Genomic DNA, 24,579 nt, shown 5'->3' with positions numbered 1-24,579 from the left:
TTGAGACTTGGAAAAAATTTCATGGAGGATGAGAGGTCACATACACCCAAATACAAAGTACGGTTGGCATAACTGTTTTGTCACACAAGTATAGTTTCACTGTACCCTGAGTGGAAAGTAATATACCACTTGGACACCTCCAGCGTGGAAAGGCAGTAGACATTCAAGAAGCCTGTTGAGGACTTTAAAATTATTTGGTGTGGCCTTTGGTTCTCCAGAGGATCATGACAACCTTGTGTGTCATGAGTGGAGCAGTGAGAAAGGCATGAACAAAGGTTCCAAGTAGCCATCCCCATCTCCACCCACAGACCTGTTTCCTCATCACTAATCTGATTTTTCTCAGTAAAAAAAGTCTACAATCTTGCGTCATTTTATGCTTTCAGGGTATTTTGGGCTCAGGGCTGGCACTGAAGGTCCAGGAGCAACATCGTCAAAAACATTTTGAGAAAAGAAGAAAGCCAGCAGCTGAACTCATTCAGGTTTGCAGCCACTTAACCCTTCCTTGGAAAAGTGTTGTGTATGAAGACTGCTGCATCATGTTATCAAGGGCCACTGCTTCCCCCTGCCTATATTTTCATTTCCCATTTCAGGAGGTGAGAAGCTGTGGTTGTAAAGGAGTCAGGTTTTTTCACATCAAACTAAATAATCCAGAGGTCCTTGCAGTTTTTGAGGAATCTTTCAGTTCCCAGAATATCTTTCAGAAGAACAGTGTCTTTAGAAGAAAGGGTCTCATCTGCTAGCTTCTGGAAACCAACCAACTTCTGCATCAGTGCCACAAAATCAAAGAAAACAAGCTGTCGAAAACATATTCTTTCCAAAATCCAGGTTTTGTCAGTTCCCTTGAGAGAGCGCTTTTATGTTCAAACAAAGTTATGTTGTTATTGATGTGAAAACAGCAATAGAAGTGACTGTTTCAATTAAGGCAAATGAGGTAAATAGTATGTGTGGTTTGTAAAATGCCAACCAAATCGTGGATCTTCTGTTACATCACTGGTCGATCAGAGGATTCAATGGCAAGAGACTCCTTAGCTCACTTGGACTTCAGTTTGTTACAAATTCAGAAAATTGAGCTTAAAATTATTAGTCTGGGGGCTGACAAATTTGACAGGAGTTACTCGTAGTAGTTGTGGATCACACCCTGATGGTGGTGAGGTAAATGGCAACGTTTCCACAGAGGAAAGCATCTGTGGTATCAGATGGAAGCATTGATGCTCAGGACCGCTCAGGATCAAATCAGTCCTCGGGGGAAACAGGCTTAATGGTGTGTTATGCTGTTCTCATTAAAAACACTCCTTAGCAAACAGAAGGGACTGCAGGGATGAGTTGTGAAATGAATACACCTTTTTAAATTAAAGCATCTCCACTTAGCAGATAGCTAATTTAGCTACAGTAATTTTTTGGTATGTACTTAGAGAATTTTGATTGGAACTAAATGCTGAAATAGAAAATTGCTCAGCAAAATTTCCTCTGATGGTACACTAGATGATAGTAAACCAGCTGAAGCAATTCTAGAAATATTGGAGAAGTCCAGCAGTGCTTGAAGCTCTTTTAGACATACCAGACAGGAGAATAAACCTGCTTAGTCAAATGTAATGTCTTGTTGATGTTGGTGGTTGTCTCCATGTTCTGTCTCCTTTAACAGCCCTCCCAGATCATAATCCAGGGTCAATAATTTTGCCATATAGTGACACCCATTTGGTATGGCTGATTAGTAATTAATTTCCAGATAGTCACTCAGGTGCATTGTTATGTTCTTTGAAACAATCTGGCTACTCTCAGACTGGGGACCTAACACTAATTACTTCCTCTCCCTTGTAATTCAGGCTGCCTGGAGATACTATGCTACTAACCCCAACAGGATTGATCTAGTTGCTACCTGGAGGTTTTATGAATCAATTGTTTCATTTCCATTTTTCAGGTAGGTGCATTGTCCACCTCTCCATCATTTTCTGTGGAGTAAAGTCAGGACAGGAATGATAGACTTTATATATATCAACGAGGCTTTTGTAGTTAACAAAGAGTCGACAGTTAACTTCCTAGCTGAGACTGAAAAACATGCTTCTTGGCTTCTGGATCCATTTCTTCCCCCTTCTCCTGATGGGACATAGTAGAGGCACATGGATAACTCCATCAGTGGCTCTCATATTGTCATTAAACAAAGAAGGTTACATCACCATCACCTTTGTAAGACTCTGGAGTTTATTGACGGAAATCTCAATTTCTCCCTCTGTAATGTAGACCCTGATAAAGTGTTAGCCCTGGATTTCAGAGGTGCCTGTACTTCTCACACCCTCTATGATGCAGTTGTATATTTTAAAATATGGGCTATGCTGAAAATTCTTACTTTTCCCCGTTTAACTCAACTGGCCTGAGCCACCAGTTCACAGAGGTGACTGTGTCATGTGAACATAATTAATGCTTGTTAAATACTTGTCTTTTGGCAACACCAATTGCTCAAGGGGGTAATTCAGTGGAGGACAGCCAAAGCATCTTTAAAACCGTCTCCCACTGAAAGTATTAACTGAAGGTTCACAAGGAAACTTTTTGGGGGGAGTTGGGGTCATGGTTTTATTTTAGACACCATTTCTGAGTTCAGTGGAAAACATTCCATACATAAAGAAATTCAGACTTAATGGACGCTTATATGTTTATGGATATGAGTGTGTCTGATCTTCACTTTTCTTGCTTTTCAGACAGGCACCTTCCTTACCTTGAGTTCTTAACATTTTAAAATGTTGGCCCTATGAAAGCCAAGACTTCTAGCTACATACTATCAGCTGCTAATAATGGGCATTACTTATCCAAGTTTATGCTTTAAAATTTTATTCTGGACTTGCTGTTATGCCTCATTCTGGCAAAAAGTGCCCTTAAACTACTGCTTAGCTCAAACAGAGGTCTCCACATGTAAGTTGTGTTCACTGTGCTAAAACTGCAGCTCCAGCTGTTGCTCAAAACTGACTGGAAGAAACATTTCAGGCTCCTGCCTTTACATAGGGCAAATTGCAAATATTAAATCTTTCTTGGGTTTATTAACAATATATCTCTTTAGGATTGATCTCACTTAGGTCAAAAAGGAAATGTCTAAGAAAAAACATGGCAAGTGTTTAATTAAGGCTCTATATGTTTCTTTCCTTTTCTTTATTCCTTCTCACTCTCTACCTATTCCCACCGTATCCATTATAGAGTGATTTCTAGAGGGTTTCTTGACTTCAGGTTTTTGACTGATTTTCAGTCTTGCCTGGAGTCTAGACTCATTACCGTGACTTCAAGCTTGTTCATTGTATGTAGGGTCTTCTGTGATTCAAATGAGACCTGAAATTTAATAGGTGTTTTGCAAATAAGGTCCTGGGAGAGAGGGCAAGGGAGTTCAGTTCTCACCAAAGACTAGATTGCCAGTCTAAGCAGCACAGATTTGTTTCAGGAACCTGTATCCCTTCCTTTGCTTCATGACTAGTTGAAAATTACACTTTTAATCTGGTGTCAGTGATGGGTCACAGAACAAAAGAGATATAAACCAGTAGCAATAGATTAGAAATTTTTGTTTGAAGAAATCTGCTGAATTTATTATGTAATTCTTCTCTCCTTGCTTTCCTGTAATGCTTCCTCTCTTCTATAAAAGGAAAGAGCAGTTGGATGGTACTGCCAGGTATGTAGCTGCCATTATTATAGCCTTGTTTTAATACAGTTACTGGAGGATCCAGGTTAAATGATTCTTTGTGGATTCATGAGCTGTTAACCAAAACATGCTACTAACACCACAAGTAGTCATTAAAAATGATTAACCAATCCATTTCCTAATTGCTTGCCTTTTTTCCCAATTTAACAGCATAGCTAAAATACTAATCGTACAACTGCAGTGTTGCTTGTTGATTGTTGTTGATTGTCTGTAAACAGCTTTATTGTGCATTATGATTAATCATAGTCCAGATTTCTCCTGATCCCTGCTATAAAGTCATGGTTTAGCATCCAGGTTGTTCCGGTGTGAATTTAAAATTCTGTTTCACATTATTGCTCAACAGTCCTGCACAGAGCAATGTTGCAGTGTAAGGGATCAAGTCTGTGGTCATTCATCTTGTGCGAAGATTTCTTAATGATGCATACTAAGACGGGTGGCTAAGATGGATCAGTAGGATAGCCAACCTCTCTGGCAGTACTAAAAAAGCTACATGAGGTTTGAGGCCTTGTCCCACCCCTGCTGAAACAGGTGGGAAAGCTCCCAGTCACTTCGGGGAATTTACAAGCAAAGAGAATGAAGCAGGCGTTGATCCTAATGCTGGTCAGTCACTGAAGACTACAGCAGAGTGGTCGTTGTCAGTCAACCTGCGAGGTCTCAAATGGAAATGGTATATTTATAACCCCTTCCAGCTAAGTTGCAGGTTCAAAAGTACATAAAATAGTTTAACCTCTTAGGTCAGAAACATGAAATAATTAATGGTAAACTGCTATCAGTGGTTCACCCACAAAGAGTCAATAATGATTAAAGGACAAATAGTCCCAAAGACTCGTGCTGAAGCTATTTCCATTTGCATCTCCATTTACAACACAGAGAAAAGGAGAAAGAACTGTAGCAAAATTTGAAATCCATTAGTAAGAGGACAGGCCTGGGTTCCAGTCCCTGGTCAGAAGAAAAGTTAACTTTTTCGGTTTTAAACATTTCATGCAACACATGACAGCTACAGTAAAGGAAACTGAAAAAAAAACAAATTCACACTTGCTGTTCTCATGTGATTTTTTTGGGTTCAAGCCTCCTTTATCAGAAAAGAAAAATCAATCTCAAGTTTTCTTATGATACAGGAAAATTCTGTAGTGCTGAATTACTGGAAAAAGATAACTTGATCCTCCTGCCACCATCATCATGAGCTAACCTGCTCCTCTCCAAAGACTGTCTGGGTGGGAGTTATCTAGTTTGTGAACCCTCATGAACTTTAAGTACTATACATTCGTGTTACTGCCCAGGCTAAGCAGTCATGAGCAAACTCAGTTGCATTAATGTAGATGGCTGGAGATTTTAGCCAGCTCCAGGGTTGGCAACAGCTGAATTTTTCCCTTTAATATGTAGGGGAGAACTTAGGAGCTGAAATCCTTTTGAGTATGTAATTCCATACCTTGAGCCAAAACGTGTTCTGACTCAGATGCAGCAGCAGATTAAAATTAGGCAAGTGAATGATTGCTGCAGTTTGCTGTCGGTCACAGCTCCCCCAGAGAAGCTCCTGCACCTGCAGTGACAGAACAGTTTGTGGAGCAGCTTCAGAGTTACTGTACCTTCCAGGCCAGTAGAAGAAATCATTTTATATTGACGCACTGGATTAGAAACTGAAAAGTATGACTCACAGCTCAAAATCTTTAAAACTGTAATCCCATGGCCCCTCTTTCTAGCTGGGTATATCTTGCTTTTATGTCATTACATGTGTAATAACCTTCAGCAAAATCACCAGTAAACGTGCACAGGAGCCTTCCTGTTATCAGGAATGTGTTTATGGTAATAAGCATTCAGTAAGGGGGACTGGAAATCCTCCAGGTAAACAGAAGAATGATTGTACTTGTGGGAGCATCCACTGACTTCAGTAGACATGGGACTGAGCCATAAAATCTGGTTGTTTTGACAGTCCCACCTCCCATCTCTCATAAAACTCTTATTTACAGACCAGATAATTAAAAAAAAAAAACCAAACAACTCTTCCTCCTACAGTGATTTAGTATAGAAAGTATGGCCTGTACTCCATTGCTGTTTGCATTTAAGGCTGTATTGAAATAAATGAGCAATAAGGGAATGCAGTCCTAGTGGGGAGAACAGCCCGTAAGTGCAATCAGTCTCCAGGTTCTTGCATCAGTTAAGTGCTTAATGAGAAAGCTGTAGTAATAAACTACATTGTCTGAGCAGCAGTTGATAAAGGAGAGAGAAGATTTGGTCCAAAGCTTTCCCAGAAGAGTCAGAAAATTTAACTAGTTAATAAACTCAAAATGAGGCCTGGCTGTGTGAAAATTTGAGGATGGGTAACACTTCAAGTGGCAGGGCTCCTATTCGGTGCTGTGAAAGCTGTTTAGGAACTCTACAGTTGTAGTGTTGTAGATCCTTCTAGGATCTGTCCTTGGAAGCAGGCACTGGCCTCATGAAAAGTCGCAGCTAGATGCAGCTCCTTGTTATGAGACCATTTGGGGAAAACACAGGGAAGACAACAGAGTCTTCCCTGGAAGACTCCTGGAAGTGTCCATTTTGGAAGCTGGATCCAACTTTTCCTACATCCATACATCCTACCTACATTTCCCAGATTTCTGGATGGACCTTTGCTTGATAGACCTGTTGTTTATTTTAACCAACATTTTATGTCTATATTTGAGGAAGGAATTGGGGGTCTCACTTTTCAATGCTGTTAGCAGCTGTTCCACTGATTTCAACTATTGTAAGAATTGTGATCACTTGTACATACAGGCACTTTAGTGAAGGATTGTGAAATTTCTTCTAAGGTCTTGCTCCTAATCAGCATTGTCCAACTGTAGAACTAGACATCAGGAGAGCACATTCATTCCAAGATCTAATATTACATGATTTCAGGAAAGTAATTTATCCCTGTTTCCTTATCTCTACACGATAAATAATATTTCTCTGCCTTTGAAAAGTTGGTTTGATTTTTTTAACTGGCAGAATTGCTACTAGTCTTTCCTAATATGTGAGTATGAAAGAATGCATATAATGTGGTACATTTTTGTATTGCCAGTAGTAACATCATAATGAAAACAAAGTCATAATTTGCAAGGTGGAAAATTTCACTGTCAGCATTTCTTCTTTATGCATCTGCCCAAAACAGGAAGGAGTAAAAGTCCACTCTGATCTGCACACTACATTAACTACAAATGAAAGGCTGTTCCCATTCTTTTTCATAGAGCTTTTCATGGGTAATCATTAACGTCTCATCTTAATAACTTTTCTTCACTTTACAGTAATGTCATGTTTAGTAGGGAGTCATTCTTTGGATCAAGCCTCACAAGAAAACTTAGGTATATACATTCAAGTAACAATTGAGCCTTACTCTTTTCATATTTCTTGCATGCCATTCTCTGCCTGCAATTTCTGTTTTTACTAAAGTAGTTCATCTAACCACCATAAAAAATAAGGAGACATAAGACTGAAAAGTGATTTAAGCATAAGAAGAAAGTTGCATGACCTTGGAGATAGTTCATTGTTCTGCTGTTCAGAAAACATGGGATCTAATCCTGGCTCTGCCCATGATTTACTTAAAACCAAGTGCTTTTCTCTGTTTTCATAGAATGGGAGTGATACTAACCTACTCTGGAAATAAATTAGAAATTTACTGTAAGAAAAATACACTGTAAGAGCTAAATACAGTTCCTCATGCAGTCCCAACCTTGCCAACACAAATTCATGCAAGTCACTTTGCATTCGAGTTCAGTAGAACAACATCTCTGCATGTGTATTTGCAGGTTCTGGTTCAGCAAATGGAAAACAAGTGGATGCTTTTGATCATCTGAATAAAGTTAGTGACGTGCTTAAATACCTTGCTGAACTGTGACCTAAGATGCGAGGCAAGAACTTTTTCTTTTTGCAAAGAAACATAAATTCTGAAAAATCTGAAAAACACATCATCAGAAATAGTATATTTTGACTAAATTGTCAAGCATTTTATTCTATCCCACACAAACACCTTGCTATTATTCAACTTTAGCTCATTGTTCTCTTTTCCACTTCATTCCACAAACATGAAATCATCAACACACAACTCAGCTTTCCTAGCCTAAGCTCTTCAACTTTTGGAGAGCAGGTAGCGAAGCACTCCATTTTTTCATTGGATGATTGGCCCATGCACAATAGTCAAGAGACATTGATTTTGCAATTTGGTTGGCTTTCTAATAGTTGATACATGAAGATATGTTCACTTCAAAATAAAGAGTGGGTCAACATCCATATGGTTTCTACCTACATTGCTGGCTGCATCCATTGGTGAAAAATATCCATCCTGTTTTCACAAAGAAATGAACTTGGATTATTCTCCCCATGGATTTGCGTGGCATAGCTTATTTTTACCCATTTCCAATCATTTTAGAAAGTGTGGATGAGAAGAGGGGCTAAGAAAAGGCCTTTAGTATGTATAAAGGTTCTTTCCCTTTCTGAAGGGCATCGAAGTTGAGCCCAAGTTAGGACTTGTGTCCATGTTTCTAGGCAAATAACCTGCATGGTAGGTGAGTTCAGATTTAGAGTCATGCCTAGAATGAAATACCAACCAGGACATACATCACCAAAAAGTGTGGAAATCTGTTGGCTAAAAGAGGGTGTTTGCTTCTCAGACATCAGAAACTTGCAAATTTAGACCTCAAGATTCAGGGTGAAAAGTGGCTTTTTAAATGAAGACATCAGTTGTCAAGAAGTTAAAGTCAATTATTTTGAGATTGAATATTTTTGTGAGTTCCTCTCTATAGAAAAGAATGTGACTAGATTTCCTTAAAAGGGAAAGCTGATTGGCAAAAGTTCAGAAGTACCTCAGAAGTGTGGAATGATCTTTGTTTTATATTAAGAAAACATGTGAATTCTCTGAGATCAGCTGAATGTATTCAGTGCAGGATTCATGGTTGTCCTCACAGTTTCATGCTAATTTCTATTGGGAATAGTTCAAATTTCAGAATATTTCTGGAAATCTCATTCAGAATGTTTGATTCTGAAGTACAGCTGATAATGTAGTAAAATATTGGAGTAAACATGACTGCGTTTTGCTGCCAGTTACTTGAGACCAACTAAAGTTAATGATTAGCTAAACTGCAAAAATATGAAAAAAATTCCTGATTATTATTACTCCTTGTTAGGTGAAAGTGGTAAATGCATGGAAGAGGGCTGTGTTTGATTCACTGTTAGCATTAATTCATTATCTTTCTTCTCATACATATATCCATTTGTTTATGAAACTCCAATACTAGGCAAAGCACAGAGAGGAGAGTATCTGACTTGCATGATGGGATGTAACTGCATTATTTCCTTGCATGACTGTTTCTGCAAAAGTATTCCTAGTTCAGTGGTTCCCACTCTTTATTCTGAGGAAGGGTAAAACATCTGCTGCAGAAGCCAGCCATCTCTTGTATATCCAGCCAATGAATTCGTCTTTCAGATGTTCCAAAATAATTCCCAATGCTCTTGGGGAGCAAGAATCTGAGAGCTGAATTGTCCGTTAGCTAGGAAGCTTTTGAGCCAAACTGTCTGCACTGCTTCTGCCTTCTTCCTATTACGGTGCTCTGTATCTACTACAGAAATAAGGAGTTCTCATGCTGGGACTCCACTTCAAAGACAAAGCTTTTGCAAAAATTTTTATTCCACCACAAGGGAGAGGATGCAATAGCATGCAAGACAAGCAACAGCCATGTATCCAAGCTAGTCAGAGAAACTACTCTGCCCTTTTATCAACATGTTGGGGATGCATTTGAATCCCCCCAGTTTCTGGAATTGTTCTGGAAGTCAGGAATCACATTTTATTGAATTTAAGGAAACCAAATGAAGTGGGACCACTGTCAGTGGGGGGAAGAGTAGCTAATATCAGTAGGATGAGTCTGAAAGACAAGCAGCAGTACATGAACCTGTGGGTGGGAACCACTGTCCTAGCCACTCTCATGAAGGATGATGTGATCTGCGCATGCTTCATACTCTGAGACTGAGCCCTGCGCATGCTGTTTTAATGAAGTAGATTATGTCGTGAGAACAAATGTTTCCTAAGCCCTTTTAAAAAGTACAATGAAAACAAAAACCCCAGCAGACCCAGATTTCATCCCTTGGAAATGAGAATAAAGTCTATTTTTTTCTCTGATGACAGCTAGTCATTATCTGGAAAGAAGCTTGGGTTTTGTTTTGGGTTTTTTTGTATACAACATACTGTTGTATTTTTTCATGTGAAGATGATGAATTATTTTCTGATGATTCTACTGCTCTGGCTGCCTGGATATGAACACAATTGTCTATATTTATTGCATAAACATACTGTTATGAATCTGAATGTTACTTTAAGGGTTAATCATCAGGTCTCAATTAGAGAAAGGCTTCAGCTCAGGTAACTTTAGCTTAGACTAGATTCTGCTTAGAGAGAGACTGCTTTTTAGATGACTTTTCATCTAGATCTTTCTGTAGATAATAACAAGAGACAAGTTCCTCCACCTGTAAGGTCATTCCAAAGTGAAATGGAGCTGAACTGCACTCTGTAGGTTGCTAACTTCCTGCTGATTATAGAAAGGGGCATGAAGATTAGTCTTAGACAAGACATTTAACTTTTTAAGCAGCTTAAGAAAGATCAAATGAGTTCTAGCTCCTAAACCTAAGATGCTCGAGCAACAGTTTTGGACAAGAGTTAGTTCCTAAACTGACACTTATCAATGGGGAAAGCTGAGAAACTCCCTAGAAAGAGAATTTGGGGATGCTTTTTGTTTATATTATCTACCTTAAACCCTCATCCCACAAAAAAACCCAACCCCAACCCACAAATGAGTGTACCTACATGTGCAGTGGAAAACATCACTGCAAATAAGTAGCCTTTTCTACTGAATGCAGAGGAATATTTTGATCTGTTTTGATCTGAGGACGATATCAAATCTTGATCACTCTTATTCTTGTATAGCTCCACAGTAGGGATTTCTGAATATATTGCCTATATTTCTGTCCTATATTGAAAAAATATCTGCAAGATTAATGTTTTGGATACTTTCCATCATCTACTGACCCTTTTCCTGCTGATGTGATCCCTATAGTTCCTTGCAATGCACTTTGTACCTCCTTGTCTTTTGGTAAGGAAGGCAGCTATTACAGGAGTTTTAAGGGGCAAACTTTGACACATCTGTATATGTATTTTGAAGGACCAAGCAAGTTTCTGGAGAGAGAGTCAGAAGCCATATGTAATGACAACTCTATTTTTCTAATATAGTATGAAACTGCTATTTATAAACAATAGGAATCCTCTGTCTCGCCTATTTTTCTGCTTCTTTGTCTTTCAGGTTCTCTGCCTTAAACATATTCTTCTCTTGAGAACTTCTCTCTAGTGTTACTAAACCAAATCTTGTAACATTTAATACATTGCTCAAAGCCAATGTGTAGTGTGTGACCACTTCAGTACCTACAAAGATACCCCGATGCCAAGCATGCTAAATTGCTCTGTCTGTTTTTCTTCATATTGCAGACCTCACAAGCTCTCTCCCTCTAACATCTTCATGCCCAGCAGTTTATATTGCCTGGCTGACTCATTGTTATCACTCAGCTAGATTTTTGGTGCCTTTCTTTGCATTAAAATCCTTTTCAGTGATGTTCCATGATTCCAAACTCTTCTTGACCGTTTCTCAAAATTAATTCTTCCTTCAAACTTTGGTTTTATTACTATTGAGACATTAGAATTTCTTTTTTCCTACTTTACTCCCCCAAAAAACCACACACAATCCATTCAGCTGAATGTTACTTCCTCACCTTTGTTTTTCATGCCCTTTCAAAACTTGATCACTAACTGTCATCTTCTCCTGTATGTATTTTTCCTGTATTTGGTAACTGAATGCTTGAAGAATTCAAATTTCACAGAAATGCCATGAAGTTAACACATCTGTCCTGTAAAGCACTACTTCTCTCAAACACGGTCTCTGAAAGAATAGGGAAGTGAGGGACACGGAAAAAAGATCAGAGCATTCTCCCTGTCTTAGTAGAGCACAAACTGCTTGGGACCCTGCACTCACCATCAGTTTAACTTTTAGAGAACGTCGGTGGATCAATCAGATACAGTTTCTAATCCAAAATTGAGCACTATGGAAACCACTTTTTAAACAAGTGCTTAAGACCGAACATGAGACTACCCTACACGTTCTTAGATGACTAGTTTGCCACAGACATCAACAAGTAACATCTCATATTTTTCTACAAAGAAGGAATTAATCCCTGATTTTTGGTCTACACATTTGCCTGCGCTTTGTTTGTCTTTCCCTTATGCCATGAATTTCTCAGGAAATTACATTAGGGCAAAGCCTGGCTAATATTTATACCATTCACTTAGACTGTTCTAATTCTTCACTCAAATCAATGCTTTTATCTTCTCACATCATTGACTTCAGTCCTGGCGGTGCTGATCTAGCAGGACTAGCTCTGCATCTCCATACTCACACAAGTCCTTCTTAGTTGCTACTTCCATACTTGCACACACATATACACGCAATGACAGGGCAAGTGTCTGAATTTACTAGGATACAGAAATTGCATTCACAAGTATTGTCATGTTGTCAACAAGAAAATTCAGAAGGCCTGAAAAAACATGCTACACAAAGGTTTATTGCTTCCATCTTTTGTGACAGGGAAGCCCATATTTCATTAAGATATTTTAATCAGAAACAGATAGAGATGAGGGCCTCAGTAAATCATATTTAAAAAAAAAAGAAACACACAAAACCCTGCAGCAGCTGTGATATTCAGTGCTCATATCGTATAGAAATTTTGTCTGCTGTAAACTGCAGTGTTTCTAGACTTATGAAAGCTGCAAAGTCATCATACACGTCTTTAAATCCATCTTGCCTTTATCATTTTAAGAGGAATGTCCTAAGAACTTCCACTGTTGAGGGATACTACCACAAAGAGAGCTCTGAAATAGACCCTTCTTTCAAAGAGGAGCACCAATGGCACCAGAGATGCCAAAACACAAAAATAATCTATCCGAGCAAGATAACTCCTTAAATAGAGCAGAAGTAGTTTGTGAGTGAGACCCTTCACTTGCAAGGTGCACACACAAGTCTCCATCTTTACCCACTATGTCCTTGCATGGCGGACCCTCGCCACGCTCGCCTCTCCTGCTAGCAAGTTTAGTGGCTTCAGCTGAGCATACTTGCACAGGTATCTCCTTGCATACCTATGAAATCTCTTTCTTCTGGTTACCACTGCTGTTTGTCGCTTGGCTCTGCTCCCACCTGTGTCTCTCAGAAACCTGATAGCTGCACTGGCTTCTTCTCTCCCCCCCACTCAACCTGCCTGCTCTTCTCTCCTAAGTGTCTCTTGACCGTGTGGGCACAATTCACCTCTCCCCAGAGCTGTCCCATACTGCAACGTCCAAGAATGAGTTAAAAGACAGGCTTTCTTCCCATGGCTTAACCCCGCATTTTTTGCACAAATTTGCACAAATGCACACATTTTGCACAAATGTGCAATTGACAAATATTTAAGCAGCAAATTGAACAAGCAAATCAAATAATTATACCATCTTTCACCTATGAAGTGTTCAGAGCATATTTAAACTGATAGGCTCACTAGCAGAATTCCTTTTGTGTTGATCCCTTCAGTGGCCTTTAAGGCCCTTACAGTCAGAAGGGCTGTCAGAAGGGTTATTGGTCAGAAGGGATGCTGGTGAGATGGCAAGCATATGTGATTCTAGCTATATGTTTTCACTGAAGGAAAAATGTCTTTGGTCAGTAAATCTGTAAGAGGACAGTGCAAGGAATCATCAGAGGAGTAAAATATGTCACTTTATTACAATTCGTATAGGTCACCTCAATTTCTAGTATAGTGAGAGATGACTGAAAGTAAGTGGTGGAGAGAACTGGGTAGCCTGGCCTACCATGTACCTAGTAATTGCTTGGCAATGCCTTTCCAGTGTTTTACTGATAATTTATTTGGTTCACAGCACATCTGACTCTTTCAGTCCTGGCCATGCACATGAGTTATTCATTTAATAGCCTGCCACAAACCCAGTAGTTAAAGAAAGCACTGAACAGGAAGGGCCAAGCATCCTTATCATTAGACAATATAACTGCCTAAGTAGTGGTGTTTCTCTTCTTAATAATAAATCTGCTGTTTCAGACATGCTACTGGAGCTGAAGCACTGTGATACATTACATAGAGAGGATAGAAAGACCCTCTGGTAACATTTTCAACATTGACACAAATAATGCTCATAAAAAGCAGTTAATTATCTGTGGAGCTTAGCTGTTGCTTACAAAGGCATTGATGTATTACGGTAGCCCCAGCAGTGTCTTTGTGTACAAAACATTTATTTAGCCCATTATATAATTAAAGCATCATGAAAACAAGTTAAAAGTGTACAAAGGAGGAAAATGATTACTTTTGCTTATTTTGTAGCCAAAAGCTGGGTCTCTTGGATCGGGTTCGTGGTACCAATACTAAAGGAAAGCTATTTACCCCTCTGAATGTAGATGCCATTGAAGAAAGTCCTTCAAAAGAGCCTAAGAATGTTGTCTTGAATAATAAGGAGCGTTTTCGCACTGCATTCCGAATGAAAGCGTACGCTTTTTGGCAAAGCTCAGAAGGTAGCCCATCTGTGTTGATTTCTTTCTATCCATCCCCTCTTCTCCCTGTTTTACTTTGTTCTTCTGCATCATATGTTGAAGGTTTGTGACTTTCTGGGCCAAGCATGGCCAGTTCCTGGTTTTACATGGCATGTTTGGGGAAGCTCCAGGAAACTAATGCTGTAGTCCAGGCACCACAGTGCTTGAAATAAGATAATGGCCCTCCAAAAACCAGCAATCGATATAGGACATAGCCAGTAGGTGTAATCCACCTATTTGACCTGGAACAAGAGAGCACACTGGGCAGTGATGTTATGCTAAGGTAGCTCCCTCCTAGACTGTGTCCAGCCCTGCACTAACCTGTGTCCAGGCATCCCAAATATCTCCTCACTGCACTCTCTTAAAACTTTGTTTTATAGAGTCAATGGCTGCTTCCCTCCCACTGTCCCAAAGACTGCTGCCCCTTAGGAGATTTCTATTGGGTGCCCATGCAACACCATAAGGCATTTTTTCTCTCAGCTTCCCTGGGCATACATTTTCCTCTTATGGTCTATAGTGTCTAAGTGGTCTCTAAATAACAGTTTCTCCTTTATTGTGCCAGCTGGCATCAGTGTATGCTGGGCAGACTACCATGGATGTAGTCTGGGTGTCCACAGTGGGAACTTCATTATCCTGTTCTACAAGCTACATGAGCTCCAAGCAGCAGAGTGGGAGGAGAACTTGGCCTGTAGCTTCTACACCTGTTTTAGCCTTAAGTAAAAATCATTTTGGCAAAGATTTGCCATTGTGAAAGCTCCTAAAAGTGGGAACTTCTAAATCCATTGGAAAGGTAGAAAAGCTCCCAAGTTTCATAAGTGCTAGAATCTGAGAGGAGATCCCTCAAACTGTGTCTTACATCTGTCCCAGCAGAATTATGAAATCCCTTTCAAAGGCTAATCAGAGAAAGAGGAACCTGCAAGAGATGTTCCTTTACTAAATTACACTTACTTTATGTAGTGCTTTAGTTGGCCAGACCTCCCCCTAAACATTGTGTGGTCCGATGTTCACACAGCTTTTTTTTGACCTGCTTTGCAGATGCAGGAACAGGGGAACCCATGGCAGAAGAGAGAGGCGACAGTAGCGACTTCCTTATGGAGGATATGATCCCCACATTCAAGACAGCCATTCGAGCTGTCAGGTAAACGTCTCTGATGCTGCTCAATGCTTTGCTTTGTCTTTGAATGCTTATGCTTCAGGAAATCACATTACCACATTGCTACATGTTGATTAATTGTTGCTGTTATTATTTTTTTTAAATGCATAGATTAATTTAGATTTTAGATCTATTGAATAATTTTAGATATATTGAAAAACACGGGAAAGGCCCTATTTAACATCCTCTTTGAAAATATGCAGAAAGGAAAATGTTTTTCAGTAACATTGACCATGCCATTTTTGCAAATTACTCCATAAATATATTTATTACAAAATAATATTGTATACAGTTCCTCATTAAAATATGCTATAAATATAGTATTTTGCTTAATTTAGTGATTGTAATGTTTATGTAAAACTGGAATTTTTTACTTAACAATAAACTCTGAGCTGACTTAACTCTTTTTTATTCACAATTGTAAGAGTGTGCGATATACTTCTCAGCTGTCATATTTTAATAGATGCTGAGGTCTCCATTTCAGCACTCTTCAGCTTGTGACGTGTCACCTCTATTTGTGTATCACAAGTGATATTCCCTAGCGTTAGAAAACTCCTCGTAAGGCTTGGTAATGTGTTTAGCATGTCAAGTACACAGAATTCATTCACTGATGCTGTGTTACTCCTCCACTCAGTATTTTTTACTCTATTCCATTCAAAAATGTCCCTGCAGGAAAATACTCTTGTTCATTGCAATTGCTTTTTATTCCAGAATTTTTTAAGTTTTGGCCCAGGGAGTTATTACCTTCCAGGTGAAATACTGCAAGTCTGGAGTGCCCCAAAATTATCTTCTTAGAAAAGCTTCAAGGAAGGTGGTTTTAAGTATATAAACATATAGTTATATGTATATAACCATAATACATATTCTCCTGGTTCTGTTCCAACTGGGTGTAGGAGAACTAGTCATTAAAAATTCCAAGTTTTCTCAAGCCTGCTGAAAGCCATGTCCCACAGGCTTTGCTCGTGTTACCCATTACTGCTTCCCTCCCCCTGGAAGTTTCTTCATCCCTACTTCCTCCATAGTTTTGCCCTTCTTTCCCTGATACCTGCTTGCTTTCAAACACAAACTGTACATCTGTCCTGTTTTGCAGCCCCACCTCCATCAAACATGCTATTATTACTTTTGCAAAACTTCCTTTCCCGCATCCTGCGCAAATCTAATTGATTCATGCAATTTCCCTTTAAACTTGATCACGAGCCAGACTTTTTTTTTCTTGTATAGTTTGCCCAGACCCTGAATGCTAATGGGAAGTAATTCTTTCAGGCAAAACCTTTAATGGGTTTTCAGGGTCATGATCAAGGAGATTTTAAATTGAAATTGCAAACAGTGTGATTCCTATTTTTCATTTATTTTTTTAAATTATGGTTTTGCTATTATCATACGTAGTTAGGATATAATAGGCACAGGTATAATTCTGAAATCTTGAAAGATTTATAAGTGACAGAGTTAAAGATAGGCACAGTTATAATTTTGAAATCTTGAAAGATTTATAAGCGACAGAGTTAAAGATAGGCACAGGTATAATTTTGAAATCTTGAAAGATTTATAAGCGACAGAGTTAAAGAGTTGAAAACCCTTAGAAACTCAGAATTATTTTTGCTAAATGAAAGTTTATACAGATTTTTTAAAAGTTAAAAAACCCCAGCTGCCTTGAATAAAAAAACAGGTCAGAACTTAACAGACAACAGTAATTCCCCAATTCAGAACAATAAGAACATGGCGACTCTACTGAGAAAATAAACCCTTAGATCCCAAGCCTAAAACAAATAAAGAAATGTAACATTTTTCATTCTTTACATACATTTCTTGTCTATTTGTTTAATCTACCAAGATATAACAGTGTAAAGCAATGTATAAACAGAAAAGAATGAAAAAAAGAACGCCAAACAGTTTTCAAGTGCTCTAGCCAGCACTGGTCCTTGCTATAAGAATTTTATTATTAGTTACTAGGACATTTTATAATAATAGTAATAATAACAGCAAGTCTATTATTATTATTATCATTATTATTATTACAATGAAACTATCATGTTATACTGCTGTTTTTTCAAGGACATTTTAGGCAGTTCTAATACTTTTTCTTTTCTCTACAACTTGAACTGCTGCTGACTTCTCAACTTCCACATTTCTATCTAATTAACATTTCCTATCCAAAACTTTCCCAGGTGCAAAATGAAAACCAAGCTGAAAATGATTCAGCATTACATAGACTATAAATTAGCTTTATAATAGGCTGAAGCACAAAAAAGCAGCTGCATCTTCACAGCTTCAAAATCTCCTGTGACTTGTGTTGTTCAAAATTGAATTCCACATACGATCCTGTAGCTTTGAACCATTTCTAGTTATGATGATAATGTTGAAAAAGACATTTTGTGTGTATAATTTGTTTTAGGCTATTAATTATGAAAAGCCAACTATTGTATCTTTACAAATGTGGTGTGATATTAGAGATTCTCTGCTTGTTTTATTGCCTTGTTTTAAAATAACAGGTTCCATTTCCAAACATCCAAAGTATTTATCAGTTATTCAATAAAATAGCAAAATTATAATTCTGGAATTTATATAAGGAGTTAGTAATTTTTTCTGTTTATTATGCAGAATACTACAGTTTCGTCTCTATAAAAAAAAATTCAAGGAGACTTTGAGGCCTTATGATGTAAAGGATGTGATAGAGCAATACTCAGCAGGGCATCTTGATATGCTTTCCAGAATAAAATATCTTCAGACAAGGTAAGAATCCTCTGGTAAATGGAAAAATATATAGCTGTGCCGGCAAGATAAAAACATAGTTGGCCTATTTGCATGCAAGGCCACCCAGAAGCTGTGCCTTTGCATAGCATAGCTGGTCAATAAGAAAACCGTTTCCCCAAAGAATAAAGGCAAGTGAGCAGTTAGCAGAGGTAACTGCAGCAGAAGAGATCACTGGTTCATATTTACAAGGAAATTGGAGTAAAAAGTCCTGTGAATTTTCTTGACTATTGTGTTATTTGATTAGGGTCATGTTTCTCCCCTTCTCACAGATGATAAATAAAAGCAATAGTTACTCTGTGTAGACCTTTTTTTTGGGCTGGATTCTTTGCTGACCTGTGCCTGGTGAAACGCCTCATACAAGTGCAAATGTACATCAGCCCAGAAGGTTTTACATCCCCTTCACTGGGGTGTAAATTGACCTGAATGAAAAAAAAATTGGAATTTCAGGCCTTTGTGACTGTTCAGGTGCAATCTGCCCCCATAGCTTTTTCCTCACAGAAGTGGTTCACCCTGTTGTGCCTTTGGGGCACTTCTACAAAAACGTGTGCTGCTTGAATCCGGAGCCGTGGGCACAGGTAAGAGCTTGAGCTAGTAAGTCTGAATTTGAGTGTGCATCAGTGTATTTGCATGTAGCTGTATTAGTTCAGTCCCAGCACAGCACTGCCCATGTTTCCTGAGCCCCTCCAGTCACTCTGAGCAGCAACATGCCACACAGACGTACCCTTGACTTCTCTCAAGAATGGGCTGAGCAAGTGCAAATCTTGCTGCACATTTGGACCTTATCTAGACTTAGCTTGGACTTGGAAGGCTGCTCTGGTCCTTCTGTTGAAGTTCATTTTTTATTTCAAAATGCTTTTCCGTGTACTGGGCTATCTTTTTTTCAAGTATATAACATGCCTAGTTCTTAACTCACTATTATTGCTCTAGAAAAGCTGCTCTCTTTAATTATATACCACAAAACACTATTCTTATTCTATAAAATGATCTCTGCATGACATGAGCTTAGGTTTCAATGCAGTAATATCTTTTTGAACTCAGGAAGTTGAGGAGGACTCATGATGTTAGAAATCTGCACCTACGGAGGGGTCTACATGCCTTACACTGGAGATCCTTCCTTTACCTCAGACTGAGGTGGTGTGTGATTTTGGACAGCAGAGTACCTCTCAGATACTCGCGTGAGTCCTAGCAGCAGTAAAGGTGCCTGACATGATTAGGTCCATCTCACACAGTGTTTATGGCAGAGTTTTGTGGGAAGAAGACACATTCCAGGTGAGTCAGGGCAGGAATCACAGCACAGTCTCATCCCTGTGATGTTCAGCTCAGGAACGCCGTGCCCCAGTATAAAGAAACACTAGTAGCAGAACCACAAAATTTCAGCAGCCATTTTGCTCGTATACAGGGAAGACCTTTTTAGAGGTCCTTGAAGAAAAACCATAACCCTGGCGAGCTATGTGAGATTCCTTTTATTGTTAACAGAGAGCTAGTCAACATAATTAATCATTCCCTGGAATTTTCTCTGCTGTGTTGACTAGGTCTCCACTGATTGTAATCGGACAAAGCTGGGGATGTGAGTCCTACTCATTGTGTCTGTGAATAGTGAGATGCCACTGTAGTTTGATGAGACATTGACTGATGGCTCAGCAATGCTCGGGTGCCTAGAAAATATCTAGCTAGCTACGTGAGGTTTCTCTTGAGCTTTTTTAAGTTCCGTTTTCAAAACTCCATGGGCCACCATGAAGCCATGCAATGTATCTGCATGGATTGTCTGATCATACAGACAACTGCTCTGTGGATATCTGGTCAGTTTGGTGTGTGGGCTGAATGAACAGAGGCTTGCTTGCACCTGAGCAGTTGAATATGCCAAATGAAAGAAAATATTGATATAGTAAAAGTGTGTACTTATAAAAGCTGGAACCTCCAAAACAATCCACCAAAACAACTTTTGGTTTGGTTCCAAATAAAAAGTCAAGTAGGATTCCTTGTGAAACTTCATTTATAGTTATATTTTTCAAACCAAAAGAATAATTAGTAAAGACAAAAAAAAATACTGATAATTAGGCACAATAACTGCTGGGAAGTCGTTGGTTTATTAAGAGTATCAGGAATTGCCATCTTTCACCAAATTCTGCTTTTTACTATCAGGCACAAAACCTGATGGGTCTCTCATGATATTTTTAGAAGCAGCTGTTATTGGAGGTTTTTTGACAATCACACTATTTAGTTACTTTAAAGGAAATGAAGTCATGCATTTCAAATGTCAAAGTTTGAAAACAGTGAGCTAGATAATTACTTAATTACAAGGTAATTAGAATTTAATGTATTGATTGTCAACCCAGAACAGAACAAACATGTCATGGTCCTCAATATATTGCCAAATCAAGATGTGCTTCCTTTTTGAATCTTTGCTACACTTTGCTGCAGAGATGCACAGCATTTTCTACCATATGTTAGCATTTAGAGATGGACTTATGCAGTTGCACTTTTCTTTTTTTCAGAGTAGATATGATTTTTACACCTGGACCTCCATCTACTCCCAAGCATAAGAAATCCCAAAAGGGAGGAGCTTTTTCTTATCCTTCACAACAGTCTCCCAGGTGAATTTTTTTTGCCTAGTCTTTTACACAGACCAAAACAGAAATAAAAAGTTCATTCATACCGATAAGCATGCCTTCCATTCATCCAGCCAGTACACTGTTATAGCAGTGATACTGAGAGGATATGTTGGTACAAGATATGTGTGTGTAAACGTTGAACCAGAAAGACACTAGCTTCCCTAAGAACAATGTATGATGGAAATATAAACTTAATGGCTTCTTAATTGTCTAGCTCAACTTCTCCATGGTTTGGAAGTGTGATTTTATATGAAATATATACATGTGATTGCTGATGTGCTTGAATTTCTAATATTCAACTAGTAAACCCACTTAAAAACTCACTAAAAATCACCAATAGTTGGAAGGTAAATAAGTTATCTTCCTGAAGTGAAAAAAGTTTCATTATAGCCCCTACCAAATGGCAAGCACAGAGTTTTAATAATGCTGTTTTTAAACCAGTGATTGGTGAGAATTACTGAAAATGAATTGCAATACCAGGTTTCTGGGTGTGAAAGTTACAGCATGTTATTGTATTGCTGCATTCCTGGTAGCAAAAATTCAATAATAAATGACATTTCTTCTGCTATTTACAACTATCAATCTGTCAATAAATACCCATGAAGAACCACACAAGACCATCAACAATCTGTCCCCAAAGCTGTTATGGTTGCTCGAGCAAAAGTAATCTCACAGAAAATAAATTAACTTGGCTCTATCTGGTTTATCCCACCCAGTGAAAAACCAAAGAATATGTAAATGTGAAGACAGAGACCTACATATATGGAAGAGGCAACGATCATTTGGGAAACAAAGCAGATTGCAAAATTTGAATGAGAAAATACCATCAGTAACCCAATGTACAAAATCTGACATATTTTAGTTATAGTTTCTGCTTTAGTAATATATATTCACAGTTATATTTTGAATTTTGTCAGAAAGAAGAACTGAACCTGTTAAAACAAAAGTTTTAGCATGTATTTGTTCAAAGTCATGTTAAAGAACAAGTGCTTAGAAATTGATTTTCTAGACTTTTACATAGATTATGGAAAGACAGATTCCTTTGAGATTGGTTTGGAAACCTTTTGATTAAGATTTAACTTGATAATGACCATCCTAGATCCCATGAAGTTCTAAATCAAAGTTCTTTAGTTAAGCAGAGATCATCTTCTTACCTCCTGAAGTTAGTCCATCTGATGGACAGGCAGTAGGAAATTACATAGAAGAAAATTTATTCTGGAATCTACTTTAAATCTCCAGGCCAGACGTCTCTTTTCAGCATTTCCAGTCTCTGCCATGTACCATTTGGTTTAATGAAATTGAGAAAAAAAACAAAAACACTCAGACTTGAAACTCAAATTCAGTCATCAAAGACACTAATTATAAAGAATTAGATTTAAAAACACATGGCCATCTGTAGACCCATTTTCTAGAATATCTCAACATTTTTGACAAACCTGAAATTATTCCACCAAGTCTGAGATTGATTTCACGTTCATTTTGAACTTTTTGCTTGGTTTTGCTTTTCCTTTATCTTAATTTCGAACAAGAATAATTTTAAATTAAAAATCAGGAATAAATTTTTTAGAAATGCGTAGGAATCACATAGCATACACTTTTGCTCCTGTTTGTGTGAATATAACTAAATTCAACCTTTTCTTAAGTGGGGCCCCAAGGACCTCTATGAATATACACTGAGATGGTAATTCTGTTTTCTGATATAAATTGCTGTAATGCAAACAAATACTGAACACTAATAGAGTTATTAATTCTTTATAGAAATGATCCATATGTAGCCAAAGCATCTACAGCAGATACTGAAGACCAAAGTATGATGGGCAAATTCGTTAAAGTTGAACGACAGGTATGTAATCTCATGACGATGATGGAGGCTGAAGTGCTTGTACAGAAATTATAAAGCTGACATAAATTCTGTATGAGCCTTTGGCTCACCTGGATAGATTTGTACTGTTGATGATCGAGACTCACTCAGATCTTATACTTATGATCACAAAACTATGTTGTTAGTTTCTCTTGAAACAATTTAATTAACTGAGAAGTGTGCATTTTGAAACCTGTTGAATGAATCACTATATATGGCAGCAAGACCCTAACCATGATGTTTAGGTGGGACTTTCTCATTCCCTTTAACACAATATTCATCATGTCTGGTGTTTTGCTGGGGCACCACCTTCATCTGTCACTCAAAAGGATTGCCTCCACAGATATTTTTGGGCCCTTCTTCTGCATCCTAACCTATCCCTTTGCAAGCTGAGGGAAATTACGTATTTAAAAACTCTCATTTTTAAATACATAACTAAGTAAGATGGAAGCAAGTGTCATTGATTCACATCATTTCCTTTCATGGAATATAAATGTTCGTGCACAAAGTACTACCAACAGAGAAAGGAAATTAGTCCTGATATTTAACCCTGATGTTGTGGGACTATTAAGAGCTAGAGAATAGGTCTGTGTGCAAAGGTAATTCCGTCTGTTGTATTTTGGTAATAGCTATTTACCATATGGTACCAAGACTTTGGTCAGAACATTGTAGACTGCTGTTAGATGCTGGACTGACAAATATCCAGCAACAATAATAATTTTTTTGGCACAATTCATAGGGATGGGTGTTCCTAATCTGAGGCGTTAGAGCATAAGGTGACAGTCCAGCTTATCCAGCAGTACTGCAGTCCAGCTTCCAAGGGAAAGTCATGATTATCCTGTAATTACCTTCACCACCAATAAAGACGGCAGCACACTGCTGGAGGCCATGCACCTGTGGGATCATTGACTTTTTCATTGAACAACTGACTTAAGACAATATCATAATATTGGTATTTTTCAGGTTAATGACATGGGGAAGAAACTGGATTTTCTTGTTGATATGCATATGCATCATATGGAACAGCTGCAAATACAAGTCGCTGAGATAAGTCCATTGAAAGAAACCGCTTCTCCTGCAAAGGAGAAGAGAGAAGAGAACAAATATTCTGAATTAAAAACAATAATATATAAATACACAGAGCAGTGTGCTCATGAAACTCCTTACAACTTCCAGCAGGTTCCAGTCAACAAAGTCAGTCCTTATGGTTTCTCAGCACATGGTCATATGACTCATTCAAAACCTTTATCAATAGGTGGGCAAAACTCTGGCAAACTGCAAGCCACACCTTCCTCAACTTCATATGCAGAAAGGCCAACAGTTTTGCCAATATTTACGTTAATGGACTCCCAGGTTAGCTACCACTCTCAAGGAGACCTACAAAGCCCTTACTCAGATAAGGTGTCACCAAGGCAGAGAAGGAGCTTAACGAGAGACAGTGATACTCCATTATCCCTTCTCTCCGTCAACCATGAGGAACTTGAGCGCTCCCCAAGTGGCTTCAGTATCTCCCAAGACAGAGACGACTTCCCGTTTGGCCCCAATGGGGGTTCAGCGTGGATGAGAGAGAAACGCTACCTAGCAGAGGGGGAAACGGACACAGACACTGACCCTTTTACACCAAGTGGCTCCATGCCTTTGTCTTCTACAGGAGATGGGATTTCAGATTCAATATGGACCCCTTCAAATAAGCCAGTTTAAAAGTGCGTGTGGGGGCAGTCACTGGTTGACTTCTCCATGTAATGTAAGCATACTTTGTATATCTCACTTACTCTACACCCAAAGCTTACTAGTTCAAAACACCAATGGCTGCATAAGATGCATGTGATATTAGTGGTAGTCATTCTGCACCATTTCATACAATTTACTAATGCAGTTTTTTTCATGCTACCAAAACTAAGGAGCTTAGTTTTGAG

The 24,579-nt window shown here is 38.5% G+C and overlaps 1 protein-coding gene across 1 annotated transcript in view; it reads left to right on the top strand.

Moving 5' to 3' along the window:
• Positions 1-24,364, top strand: part of KCNQ3 (potassium voltage-gated channel subfamily Q member 3) — a 195,424-nt gene extending 171,060 nt beyond the window's left edge. The window contains exons 7-15 of the mRNA XM_074145091.1: positions 384-479; positions 1,824-1,918; positions 3,620-3,646; positions 14,081-14,268; positions 15,322-15,424; positions 18,038-18,169; positions 20,686-20,784; positions 22,561-22,645; positions 23,627-24,364. Of these exons, the coding sequence (XP_074001192.1) occupies positions 384-479; positions 1,824-1,918; positions 3,620-3,646; positions 14,081-14,268; positions 15,322-15,424; positions 18,038-18,169; positions 20,686-20,784; positions 22,561-22,645; positions 23,627-24,364 (1,563 nt within the window). The remainder of the gene's footprint in view (positions 1-383; positions 480-1,823; positions 1,919-3,619; positions 3,647-14,080; positions 14,269-15,321; positions 15,425-18,037; positions 18,170-20,685; positions 20,785-22,560; positions 22,646-23,626) is intronic.
• The last annotated feature ends 215 nt before the right edge of the window (positions 24,365-24,579 follow it).

Source organism: Numenius arquata, chromosome 3, assembly GCF_964106895.1.
Source record: "Numenius arquata chromosome 3, bNumArq3.hap1.1, whole genome shotgun sequence".
NCBI lineage: Eukaryota > Metazoa > Chordata > Aves > Charadriiformes > Scolopacidae > Numenius > Numenius arquata.
This window is presented reverse-complemented; position numbering and strand designations above follow the sequence as displayed.